The sequence below is a fragment of the Rhinoraja longicauda genome, chromosome 19 (genome assembly GCF_053455715.1).
Source record: "Rhinoraja longicauda isolate Sanriku21f chromosome 19, sRhiLon1.1, whole genome shotgun sequence".
Taxonomy (NCBI): domain Eukaryota; kingdom Metazoa; phylum Chordata; class Chondrichthyes; order Rajiformes; family Arhynchobatidae; genus Rhinoraja; species Rhinoraja longicauda.
This window is the reverse complement of record NC_135971.1, coordinates 3,597,583-3,611,681: the sequence shown is the minus strand read 5'-3', so window position 1 is coordinate 3,611,681 and position 14,099 is coordinate 3,597,583. Positions and strand designations below refer to the sequence as shown.

At 43.0% G+C, this 14,099-nt stretch overlaps 1 protein-coding gene across 1 annotated transcript; it reads left to right on the top strand.

Moving 5' to 3' along the window:
* The first annotated feature begins 8,628 nt into the window (after window positions 1-8,628).
* On the top strand, window positions 8,629-13,303 carry LOC144602582 (zinc-binding protein A33-like). The gene is made up of 5 exons (XM_078415710.1): window positions 8,629-9,039; window positions 9,117-9,212; window positions 9,907-10,140; window positions 11,270-11,405; window positions 12,762-13,303. Exons 1-5 carry the CDS (start codon window positions 8,629-8,631, stop codon window positions 13,301-13,303), a joined length of 1,419 nt encoding a protein of 472 aa, XP_078271836.1.
* Window positions 13,304-14,099: the final 796 nt, after the last annotated feature.

The window sequence follows — 14,099 nt, the reverse complement described above, 5'->3', positions numbered from 1 at the left end:
TGTTTCGATAAGATCTCCTCTCATCCTTCTAATCCTTCGAGTAGAAACATCCTCTCCACGTCCACTCTATCCAAGCCTTTTTCACTTATCGGTAAGTTTCAGATCACCGGGCAGGCCACGGGTGCAACCCACGGGAATGTGAATAACACGAATGGGGTTTTATGTGGGCAGGAAGAACGTGGCAATGGTGAGCCTGGGAACAATTTACCAATAGCGATACGATAAATCTGTATTTGTCCCCGGAGGGAAATTGGTCTGCCAATTGGTCACGACAAACAACGAGGTACACGAAAAACATGAAATTAAAATTAAAAAGAGATAGAACGAGGGTACAACGAGATCTGGGTGTCCTAGTGCATCAGTTACTGAAAGGAAGTATGCAGGTAGAAGCAGGCAGTGAAGAAAGCCAATGGAATGTTGGACTTCATGACAAGAGGAGTTGAGTATAGGAGCAAAGAGGTCCTTCTGCAGTTGTACAGGGCCCTAATGAGACCGCACCTGGAGTACTGTGTGCAGTTTTGGTCTGCAAATTTGAGGAAGGATATTCTTGCTATTGAGGGCGTGCAGCGTAGGTTTACTAGGTTAATTCCCGGAATGGCGGGACTGTCGTATGTTGAAAGACTGGAGCGACTAGCTTTGTATACACTGGAATTTAGAAGGATGAGAGGGGATCTTATTGAAACATATAAGGTTATTAACGGCCATAGTTTAAGAATAAGGGGCAGGCCATTTCTTTAACAAAGCACATACATGTTACAACTCATAGTACCCAATGATACCTACATTATAAATTCGATTATACATGTATTGTTCTGTATTATCTCCCCACCCACAACCCCCTTCCCACCACTCCCCAGTTAGAAAAAAGAGGAAAGAGAGGAAGAAAGAGAGGAAGAAAGAGAAAGAAAGAGAGAAAGAGAGAGAGAAAGAAAGAGAGGAAGGAAGAGAGAGAAAGAGAGAGAGAGAGAGAGAGAGAGAGAGAAAGAGAAAGAGAGAGAGAAAGAGAGAGAGAAAGAAAGAGAGAAAGAAAGAAAGAGAGAAATAAAGAGAGAGAGAGAGAGAGAGAGAGAGAGAGAGAGAGAGAGAGAGAGAGAGAGAGAGAGAGAGAGAGAGAGAGGAGAGAGAGAGAGAGAGAGAGAGAGAGAGAGAAAAGAGAGAAAGAAAGAGAGAAAGAAAGAGAGAAAGAAAGAGAGAAAGAAAGAGTGAAAGAAAGAGAGAAAGAAAGAGAGAAAGAAACCTGGAGTCAAGAAGGAAACACTTCTGGCTAATTTCTTATTAAATTCTTATTAAGGGTATCAAAACAATCCTGAATTTAAATATTTCCAATTCTTAGTCCTAGTTTTAAAATGAATGGGTTCCAAACTTTCAAAAAGAAATCATATCTATTTCTCAGATTATAAGTTGCTTTTTCTAATGGGATACAACTGCGCATTTCTGCGTACCATCTTTCAATTCTTATTTCATTGTGGTCTTACCGAGTGACCGCTACACATTTTTTTGCTATTGCTATTGCTATTTTGTGAAATCTTTCCTGATATTTATCTAAAATTAACCTTGGTAATATTCCTTTGATATCTCCCAATAAAAACAACCTTGAATCCAATGGTATGGTCTTATTCATCAATTGTTCCAAAAAATTTGTTATGTCTTTCCAAAAAGGAGTTACCTTCGGACATGTCCATGTGGAGTGTAAAAAAGTACCCACATCTTGGTTGCATCTAAAACAAATCTCAGATAAGTTTTGTTTTAAATTGTTAATTTTTTTCGGAGTTAAATATAATTGATGTAAAAAATTATATTGTACTAAACTATATCTCACATTGATAGTATTTTTCATACTGTCTAAACACAATCTTTCCCAACTTTGTTCATCAATGCTAATATTCAAATCTGTTTCCCATCTTTGTCTTGATTTTTGAATTCCTATCTTTGGACTAGATTTTTGTAATAATTTATACATTGAAGATATAAATGTATTAGTTCCCTTGCCCTGAATCAAGGATTCAATTCCTTTAATTTGAAATAGAAACATTGAATTACCTAACTTTTCCCTTAAAAAAGATTGTAGTTGATAATAGAAAAAAAGACGATTCCCTGGAATTTGATATTTATTTCTCAATTGAGAAAATGTCAAAAAATTATTTACTTCATAGCAATCTCCTATATGTTTAATACCCTTCTGTTCCCAGACTTGTAATATTTGACTATTCCAAGCAAACGGCAATAATCTATTTTTTACTAATGAAGTTTTAGCTGTTAGAAAAAATCTTTTATCATTAGCTTTAACTGTTTTCAACAATGTATTAATTAAATGTTTTAGCAAAGGAGACTCTTGATCCTTAACTAATAGCTTCGCTTCCCATTTATAGATAAATTCTTCTGAACATAGTTCTTTTATTTTATCCATTTCAATTTTAACCCATGATGTTTTTCCACCCTCTTGATAAAAGGATGAAATAAAACTCATTTGTGCTGCCAGATAGTAATTTTTAAAATTTGGTAATTGCAATCCACCTAATTCAAATTTCCATGTTAATTTTTCCATAGACACTCTTGGCGATTTACCTTTCCAAAGAAAATTTCTCACAATTTTATTCAATTCTTGATTTTTAAAATTTGGTAATGGTATAGGCAGTGTTTGAAATAAATACTGTATCCTCGGAAAAATATTCATCTTAATACAGTTCACTCTCCCTAGCAATGTAATTGGAAAATTCATCCATTTCTTCAGGTCCTCATCTATTTTTTTAATTAGTGGTTTATAATTTAGTTTATACAGATTATTTAACTTATTATCTACTTTAACCCCTAGGTACTTAATGCCTTCTGTTTGCCATTTAAACTGACTTTCTCTTTTACATTGATCATAATTGCCTTCAAAAAGAGGCATTATTTCAGTTTATTCTTTATTAATTTTGTATCCTGATACTTTCCCGTATTCTTCCAGTCTGAAATATAATTTTCTTAAGGATTCCAATGTTCTAGTAAGACAAATTAAAACATCATCTGCAAATAAAGTAATTTTGTGATTTTCCTGATTAACTTTAAATCCTTCAATGTCTAAATCTGATATTATTAGTTCTCCCAGAGGTTCAATAGCCAGTACAAATAAAGCTGTTGACAAGGGACATCCCTGTCTACTAGATCTTTCCAAATTAAATGATTGAGAAGATTGGCCATTTGTCACCACTTTGGCTTTAGGTTGTTTATAAAGGGCTTTTACCCAGTTAATGAAACCATGTCCCAATCCATACTTCTCTAATACTTTAAATATAAAATCCCATTCTAACCTGTCAAACGCCTTTTCAGCATCTAAAGCAACTGCTACACTCAATCCCTTCCTTTTCTGTGCTAAATGTAAAATACTTATAAATCTTGCTACATTATCAGATAATCTTTTTTTGACGAATCCAGTTTGGTCCTCTTTAACCAGCTTAGGTAAAAATTCTGCCAATCACCTTGCCAAAAGCTTAGCAACTATTTTATAATCTACATTCAACAATGATATTGGTCTATAAGAAGAAGCTTTTAAAGGGTCTTTCCCTTTTTTTGGAATTACGGTTATAATTGCCATTGAGAAGGATTCTGGTAATGTAGAAGTTTTTTCCGCTTGATGTATCACTTCCATAAATACTGGCAACAACAAATCTTTAATTTTTTTATAGAACTCAGGCGGGAAACCATCTTCCTCTGGTGATTTATTACTTGGTAAAGAATGTAATACTTCCTCCACTTCTCTCAAAGTAAAGGAGGCATTTAGTCCTATCTGCTCCTCATTAGAGATTGTTGGTAATTGTATCTTGGATAAAAATATATTTATCTTAATTTCATTCTTTTCAGATTCAGAATGATACAGATTAGTGTAGAATTGCTTAAATACCTCTAGGTTTATAAGTAATAATGTTTTGATCTGTTCTAATTGAATTTATTATTCTTAATATCTGTTCTTCTTTCAGTTGCCATGCCAATACCTTGTGCGCTCTTTCTCCTAATTCATAATACCTTTGTTTAGTTCGTAATATTCGTTTTTCTGTTCTGTAAGTATGTAAAGTATTGTATTGAATTTTTTTATTTGCAAGTTGTATTTTTTTCGTATCTGAAATAAGGGGCAGGCCATTTCGAGCGGAGATGAGGAAAAACTTTTTCAGTCAGAGAGTTGTGAATCTGTAGAATTCTCTGCCTCAGATGGCAGTGGAGGCTAATTCTCTGAATGCTTTCAAGAGAGAGCTAGATAGAGCTCTGAAGGCTAGCGGAGTCAGTGGGTATGGGGAGAAGGCAGGAACGGGGTACTGATTGAGAATGATCAGCCATGATCACATTGAATGGTGGTGCTGGCTCGAAGGGCCGAACGGGCTACTCCTGCGACCTATTGTCTATTGTCTAAAAAAAGTAGACTATTCCCCTGGACTGAGGATTCTAAAACTAGAGTCCAGCGGTCGCCCCCTCCCCTTCCCAACACTGGGTCTCCCACCGTGCCTCACGCCGCTCCCCTACGCTGGGCCCACCATCGTCTTCCCCTCCCCCTCTCACGCTCATCGGCTGCTGTGCGCGGGTCGATCGCGATCCTCCCTTCCCTCCGCCGCCGAGGCTCAGATTTCTAACGCGCCTACTCAATAGACAATGGACAATAGACAATAGGTGCAGGAATAGGCCATTCGGCCCTTCGAGCCAGCACCACCATTCAATGTGATCATGGCTGATCATTCTCAATCAGTACCCCGTTCCTGCCTTCTCCCCATAACCCCTGACTCCGCTATCCTTAAGAGCTCTATCTCGCTCTCTCATGAATGCATTCAGAGAATTGGCCTCCACTGCCTTCTGAGGCAGAGAATTCCACAGATTCACAACTCTCTGACTGAAAACGTTTTTCCTCATCGCCGTTCTAAATGGCCTACCCCTTATTCTTAACCTGTGGCCCCTGGTTCTGGAGTTCCCCAACATTGGGAACATGTTTCCTGCCTCTAACGTGTCCAATCCCTTAATAATCTTATATGTTTCGATAAGATCCCCTCTCATCCTTCTAAATTCCAGTGTATGCAAGACTAGTCGCTCCAGTCTTTGAACATACGACAGTCCCGCCATTCCGGGAATTAACCTAGTAAACCTACGCAGCACGCCCTCAACAACAAGAATATCCTTCCTCAAATTTGGAGACCAAAACTGCACACAGTACTCCAGGTGCGGTCTCACTAGGGCCCTGTACAACTGCAGAAGGACCTCTTTGCTCCTATACTCATGAGGCGAAGTGCTGTTCCTCGAGAACGCATGGAAACGTTCATTGTCCATGGGATTCGGAGAGTTCTCGGAGTTTAACTTCATGAAGTAGAAACAAGGAACCGCAACATGCTGGAGTAACTCGGCGGCCAGGTAGCGTCCCTGAAGAACACGGATAGGCGAAGTTTTGGGACGGGATCTTTCTTGGGATAAAACATGGGTAGATGACGTTTCGGGTGCGGGTCCATCTCCAGTCCGAAGAAGGGTCCCAACCCGAAACATCACCGATACGTTTTCCAGAGATGGTGCCTGACCCGCCGAGTTACTCCAGCACGTTGTGTAATTCTGTGAATCTGTGCGGCTTCTCGTCAAGCTCTCAAGCACCCGTTTAAACTAATTCCCAGTTTAGCTCGCCCCGTGTTCCGCTAAATCCCTTCAATCGTTACCAAAGAACAGAAGCAACTGTATTTTTTTAGTGCGGCTAAACAGGAGTATCGAGGAGAGGTCCGCGAGGTTAGAGCGAGAACGTCCAAACTCCACACAGCGAGCACCAGTTGTATCTGTGCGACAGCAGGTCATTTTAGCTGTACCACAATAGTGCCCGCATGCGATGGAAAACTAAAGGGCAGTCAACGGGAATGTCACAGTCACCCCCGGTGATGCTGCCTGACCTGCTGAGTTACTCCAGAATTTTGTGAATAAATACCCAGCTAACAATGGCCTATTTCCGTTAACAGCCTAACTTTTTTTTGCATATTTTTCATTCATGTGTTCTATATCTCTCTGCATCCTCGTCTATATCTATCGTTTCTCTTTCCCCTAACGCTCACTCTGAAGAAGGGTCTCGACCCGAAACGTCGCCTATTCCTTTTCTCCAGAGGTGCTGTCAGACCCGTTGAGTTACTCCAGCTTTTAGTGTCTATCTTCGGTTTAAACCAGTATCTGCAGTTCCTTCCTACACGTGTAGATTACACCGAGAGACTGTGGAACGCCACATTTCACCGGTGTTCGCACGTTACCATTTAACAGTTTGTCTAAATTTATATTTCACCATCGTTTCCCATCCACGTATGGCACCATTTTGGCCTTGCTCCCCATTGCTCTGCTTTACACTGTCCCAGGTCCATATCTCTGGTATATTCACTTTCAAGAACTAACGGCCGCTCCCTCCTGTGAGATTAGTTGGAGGTTTGCTCGGACATCTACACAATGAACCCTTGCAGTTTAATGTGGAGAAATGTGAGCTTATCCACTTTGGTGATAGTAATAGAAAGGCAGATTATTATCTGAATGGTGTCAAGTTAGGAAAAGGGGACGTACAATGAGATCTGGGTGTCCGAGTGCATCAGTCACTGAAAGGAAGCATGCAGGTACAGCAGGCAATGAAGAAAGCCAATGGCATGTTGGCCATCATAACAAGGGGAGTTGAGTATAGGAGCAAAGAGGTCCTTCTGCAGTTGTTCATTGCCCTAGTGAGAACGCACCTGGAGTGCTGTGTGCAGTTTTGGTCTCCAAATTTGAGGAGGGATATTCTTGCTATTGAGGGCGTGCAGCTTAGGTTCACTAGGTTAATTCCCGGAATTCTGGGACTGTCGTATGTTGAAAGAGAGGAGCGAATTGACTTGTATACACTGGAATTTAGAAGGATGAGAGGGGATTTTATTGAAATATATAAGATTATTAAGGGATTGGACACGTTGGAGGCACGAAACATGTTCCCAATGTTGGGGGAGTCCAGAACCAGGCGCCATAGTTTAAGAATAAGGGGTAGGCCATTGACAACGGAGATGAGGAAAAACCTTTTCACTCAGAGAGTTGTAAATCTGTGGAACTCTCTGCCTCAGAAGGTAGTGGAGGCCAATTCTCTGGATGCTTTCAAGAGAGAGCTAGATAGAGCTCTTAATGATAGCGGAGTGGGGGGGGGGGGGGGGGGGGGGGTTATGGGGAAAAGGCAGGAACGGGGTAGTGTTTGGGAATGATCAGCCATGATCACATTGAATGTTGTTTGACTTCATACACTTCACTTCCAATTTCCATCCTGCCCTGAAATACACGTGGACTATCTCTGTTATCTCCCTCCCATTTCTGGACCTCACCATCTCCATCACAGGAGACAGACTGGTGCCTGACATCTTCTATAAACCCACTGACTGGCACAGCTATCTGGACTACACTTCTTCCCACCCGGTCTCCTGCAAAAAGTCTATCCACTACTCCCAATTCCTCCGTCTACGCCACATCTGCGCCCGGGATGAGGTGTTTCACACTCGGGCATCAGAGATGTCCTAATTCTTCAGGAAACGGGGCTTCCCCTCTTCCATTATAGATGAGGCTCTCACTAGGGTCTCTTCTACATCCCGCAGCTCCATTCTTGCTCCCCCTCCCCCAAACCGTAACAAGGAAAAAATCCCCCTCGTTCTCATCTTCCACCCCACCAGCCAGCGGATCCAACAAATCGTCATCCAACATTTCCGTCACCTACAACGGGACCCCACCACTGGCCATATCTTCCCATCCCCTCCCCTTTCTGCGTTCCGCAGAGACCGTTCTCTCCTTGTCCCTTGTCCACTCGTCCCTTCCTACCCAAACCACCCCATCCCCGGGCACTTTCCCCTCAACCGCAGGAGATGCAACACCTGTCCCTTTTCCTTCCCCCTCAACTCCATGCAAAGGACCCAAACAATCTTTCCAGGTGAGACAGAGGTTCACCTGCACCTCCTCCAACCTAATCTATTGCATCCGCTGCTCCAGATGTCAACTTATTTACATCGGCGAAACCAAACGCAGGCTCGGCGATTGCTTCGCTCAAAACCTGCGCTCAGTCCGCATTAGACAATCTCATCTCCCGGTGGCTGAGCACTTCAACTTCCCCTCCCATTCCGAGTCTGACCTTTCTGTCATGGGCCTCCTCCAGTGCCATAGTGAGGCCCACCGGGAATTGGAGGAACAGCATCTCTTATTTTGCCTGGGCAGCTTGCAGCCCAGCGGTATGAACATCGACTCTGTCCCTCGCTTCCCATCCTCTTCCCAGATCTCCCATTTTCTTCCTGTCTCCACCTATATCCTTCCTTTGTCCCGCCCCCTGACATCAGTCTGAAGAAGGGTCTCGACCCGAAACGTCGCCCATTCCTTCTTTCCTGAGATGCTGCATGACCTGCTGAGTTACTCCAGCATTTTGGGAATAAATACCTTCGATTTGTACCAGCATTCGCAGTTATTTTGTTACACAGTGAATGGTGGTGCTGGCTCGAAGGGCTGAATGGCCTCCTCCTGCGTCTATTATCTATTGTCTATTGCAGTCAATTACCATTCATTATACGACGTGGCAGGGTGCAGAGTGGATAACGCGATACTGCAGGAATTCAGCCGCTCCCAAAAGCAAATAGACTTCGAACCTTTGTGCCGGGAATTAAAATGGCTTCGAAAGACAAGGTCGAGAATTTAACCGAGGAGGCAGTTTGTCCCATCTGCCTGGATTTCTTCACCGACCCGGTTACACTGGAGTGCGGGCACAACTACTGCCGCTCCTGTATCACACAGAGTTGGGGCAGGGAGGGGAGAAACCCCTGCCCGGAATGTAGAGAGGAGATTGCAGACCGCACCCTCAAAGTCAATCGGGCCTTGGCGAGACTGGCTGAGAAAGCTCGAGCACTGAGCCTGAATACAGAAGAGAAGGGAAGTAAGCTTTTCTGCGAGGAACATCAGGAAGAAATGAAGCTGTTTTGTGAAAATGACAAGAAACTGATCTGTCTGGTTTGTCGAGATCCGCTGGAACACAGAAACCACAGCTTCCAGCCGATTAAAGAAGTTGTCGACATCTACAAGGTTAATGCAAACAGATTTGTATATTTATTTACCTTGTTCATTCTTTGTTGTCTAACGTCTATATTCTTTGATCCCAGGCTCGGGTAAAATCGGCCATAGAATCTGTCACGAAAAATAAATCTGATATCGAAGAAATAGAACAGCAACAACTACGAAAGATTTCCAAAGTTCGGGTGAGGCCTTCCTGTCTGGAATTTTTATGTAACGTTGCTCATTTTAATGTGTAGTGGACATGTTGGATCAATTGACTGCTGAAATTAGGTGCGTTGGGAGGAACTGCAGATGCTGGTTTGAACCGAAGATCATGACAAAAAGCTGGAGTAACTCAGCGGGACTGGCAGCATCTCTGGAGAGAATGAATGGGTGACGTTTCGGGACGAGACCCTTCTCCAGACTGGTTAGAGATAAGGGAAACGAGGGACAGGGAGTAGACGATGATGCAGAGAAATAAAGAACAATGAATAAAAGATATGCAAACAAGTAACGACGATAAAGGAAACATGCCATTGGGATGGGGTGAAAGTGAGAAGTTAGTGCGACTTGGGTGGGGGAGGGATAGAGAGAGGGAATGCCGGGGCTACCTGAAGTGAGAAAAGTCAATATTACTGTGCTGAAAGCTGCCCAAGCGAAATATGAGATGCTGTTCCTCCAATTTTGCAATTAGCCTCCCTCTGACAATGGAGGAGACCTGGGACAGAAAGGTCAGTGTGGGAATGGGAAGGAGAATTACACTTCTTTGTTTCAGGAAAATGTGAGAGAATTTGATTGATTAGATAATTCTGACAACCGGACGCTGATGGGCACTTATTCTGTAAGCAAACACAATACAGAAATATATTATGTTAATCTTCAGCATTCATTTGACAGGAAGAGTCACACAGCCTTCAGTCCCATGTCATATCCCAGTTTGTTGAACTGCACCAGATTATCACTGAGAAAGAAAAGTACTTCCTCAAAGATATCCGCGAAGATGAGCAGCGGATTCTAAATCTAATGGAGAAAAATCTTCGGGAGATTCAAGAGAATTTAAATTCTATTCAGGAGAAACTCCTGCGTTTACAGGAACTGATGGAACAAAAAGACAGCGTGATATTTCTAAAGGTAAGGAAGTCTATTTAAATTTGCTTCTATAAATGTGCAACATCACAAAATGGCGTCTGATATATTTGAAACAAATTCAACTATGTTGTCTATTGTCTATGCATCTGCAGTTCCTTCCTACACATCACTAACATCATATTCAATAGACAAGAGATAACAAGTGCAGGAGTAGACCATTCAGCCGTTCGAGCCAACAACTCCATTCAATGTGATCATGGCTGATCATTCTCAATCAGTACCCCGTTCCTGCCTTCTCCCCATAAACCCTGACTCCGCTATCCTTCAGAGCTCTATCTAGCTCTCTCTTGGATGCATTCAGAGAAATGTCCTCCACTGCCTTCCGAGGCAGAGAATTCCACAGATTCACAACTCTCTGACTGAAAAGGTTTTCCACATCTCCGTTATAAATGGCCTACCCCTTATTCTTAAACTGTGGCCTCTGGTTCTGGACTCCCCCAACATTGGGAACATGTTTCCTGCCTCTAACGTGTCCAACCTCTTAATAATCTTATATGTTTCGATAAGATCCCCTCTAATCCTTCTAAATTCCAGTGTGTACAAGCCTAGTCGCTCCAGACTTTCAACATACGAGAGTCCCGCCATTCCGGGAATTAACCTAGTAAACCTACGCTGCACGCCCTCAATAGCAAGAGTATCTATCCTCTATCTAGCTCTCTCTTGAAAGCATCCAGAGAATTGGCCTCCACTGCCTTCTGAGGCAGAGAATTCCACAGATTCACAACTCTCTGGCTGAAAAAGTTTCTCTTCATCTCCGCTCTAAATGGCCTAATCCTTATTCGGCTGAAACGCACAACCTGTCCAGACTATCCTGTCAGCATCGTGTAATTTTTAGAATAATTTATATACTTCCTTCATCGGTTCTATGTCTGCAATATCATTATTCTTCTCTGTGTGTCAGTGGGAGTGAGAGTGGAGAAATGGTAATTTTTAACAGCTATTAATCTGGGTGAAATTCATGCTCTCAGTAGTTCCGTCTCGGTCAATTCAGTCTTGTGTTTTATTTATTTCAGGAGGAAGCTGTTCGCAAGCGAAGGTAGGGCATGTTCTTCACTGAAACTCTACATGTAACATATTTCCTCATAAAAATCAATGCACAATTTGGAATCAGCTATTTAATATTTGCAGGATTAGTGATGAGATCCATTCATTGTCAGTGAAAGATGGTGCCATAACGGCTGCAAAGTTCAACCACCTCTTTTTGTTGAAGACAACGTTGACAGAAACGTTGGACTGCATTAAACAAGGTAAAACATATGGACTTATTTCAGTTGGTTTGTGGGACATATTGATGTTTTTATGTGATGCAAAGATTGTTCAAGATAGTGCACTGAATGGTAATTGGAGTTTCATTCCTGCGCCAACCCACGGGCTGAGAAACCTCACGCACACATGGTCAGCTGGAGATGTTAGATCCTGGAACACATGCAACACAGGAGCACGATACAACAAATACCCAGGCTGTTGGATGAACCAATGCATCCCGACCCACCCACTCCGCAAAAACACGCTGACCCATGAGTTTGAATTCTACCACGGTAGTCAGGAAATTGGAAGTAACGGAATTAAATTATAATGTACAACGAATGAGCAGTATAGTCATGAGGATACGAGGGTGTCCTGTGGAGATCTGTGCCATGGGCCCTGCCTAACCTGTGAGTGACTGTCGATGACTCTGGTTGACTCGGGTCTGCCCCCTGTTGGACCCTTGAGCCGCACAGACTTTCTCAAATCCCACACTGATGCATTGTAAGAACGAAACCGGATAGATCTTGGCCCAAGATCTAGTCTCAGAAAAGCACGCACAGTTTCATCGGCTTGACATATATACCCTTAAACACATTCACAAGAAAAAAACTCCCGTTCGTGGGCACAACCTCCTCCATTTACGTTCCCACTGTAAACTGGATTTGATCATCTTTAGGCACACTGAATATATTTACCTGAGTAACCCACAGACTCTGTAGTAACATACACTAAGAGTCAGGAAATTATGTTTCAGCTTTCCAGGACTTGGAGAATTTTGTGCAGTTCTGGTCATCCCTTTGCAGGAAGAATGTGGATGCCTTGGGAAATGTGCAGAAGAGGTTTACTAGAATGCTGCCTGGATTAGAGGGAATTAGCTATTAGGAGAGGTCGGATACATTTGCTAGTTTCATATGGAGTGTCAAAGGCTGAGAGGAAACTGATAGAATTATTTTTAATTATGAGAGGCATAGACAGGGTTGACAGTCAGAACCCTTTTCGCAGAGTGGAATTGTATAGACAATAGACAATAGGTGCAGGAGTAGGCCATTCGGCCCTTCAGGCCAGCACCGCCATTCAATGTGATCATGGCCGATCATTCACAACCAGTACCCCGTTCCTGCTCTCTCCCCACACCCCCTGACTCCACTATCATTAACAGCCAAGACTACAGAGCATAGCTTTCTGTTGTCCATATTAGGTGGCAGGGGGAGGGGAAAGAAAGCTCGGGGCAAATTTTCAGTTTTCCGCCCGGCTGTGCCCGAGGCCTAGCGGCTTCTCCCCCGGTCCCGGGGCCGCGCTGCCCGAGTCTCCCCCCGACCCCCGGGGACTCTCTGATTCTCTGCTTCTCCCCCCAGACTCCGTCACCCTGGATGTGGAAACAGCGAGTCCGCTGCTCGAGGTGTCTGAGGATCGGAAGAGTGTGAGATGGACCGGGATGTGGAGGAGTCTCCCTGACACCGGGAAGAGGTTTACAGACTGGCCGTGTGTGCTGGGATCGGAGGGATTCACATCGGGGAGACATTACTGGGAGGTGGAGTTGGCGGGGAGTCTGGAGTCCCAGATCTGGAGTCTGGGAGTCGCCTCTGAGTTTGTGGGGAGGAAGGGACCGGCCGCACTGACCCCGGAGAATGGAATCTGGAGCATCAGGCGGATGGGTGACGAGTTTGATGCACTCACCTCCCCTCCATCCCCTCTCCCCGCCCGTCCCATCCCCGGGAGGGTGGGAGTTTATCTCAGTTACGAGTCCGAGACAGTTTCATTTTACGACGCGGACACCATGTCCCATCTCCACACCTTCACTGGGAATAAATTCACGGAGAAACTTTATCCTTTCTTCGGGATCTGGGATGAAGACCAGTGGCTGAGAATCTGCTCCGTTTCCGCTCCGTGTCAGTAATTAACAAATTCTATCAATCCTTCACCAGCACCTGGAATATAGTTAAATCACCTCCGTTCTTTAAGATGTTAAACAAGTCTGTTCCGGGAATCGATGACCATCAAACTCCTAGACAGCCGCCTGTGATGATGATGATGATGATGATGATAATAATAATAATAATAATAATAATAATAATAATAATAATAATAATAATAATAATAATAATAATAATAATAATTATTATTATAATAATAATAATAATAATAATAATAATAATAATAATAATAATAATAATAATAATAATAATATTAATAATTTCCTTTTTTTGTCCCACACCGTGGAAATTTACAGTGTTACTGCAGCAAAGTGGATAACAGGAGACATTCATTATAAATAAAAATAAAGACAAGGATAAATTGTTATCAGTTTACTGTGTATTCCTTAACTGTTACTGTTGACTCGGCTGTTGGGAGCAGTGCTGGTTGTGCAGTCTCACAGCAGCGGGAAGGAAGGATCTCCGATATTGCTCCTTCACGCACTTGGCATGCGGCAGTCTGTCACTGAAGGAGCTACTCAGTGCAGTGACTGTGTCCTGCATCTCGTTTAATATGTTTGATCCTGAAATGTCCTTGGAAATGCCCGAGGGAACCGTTGAGAGGGCATGTGGGATGTGCAATAAATGCAGGTTCTACAGATGTGCCCGGCGTGTAATTTAGCTCATGGGTTCAATTTATTTCCTTAAAAACGATAGCTGGTGTTATTAATGTCAATATTCTGTTAAGTGTCGTTTCAATTTAGTTCAGTTTATTGTTGC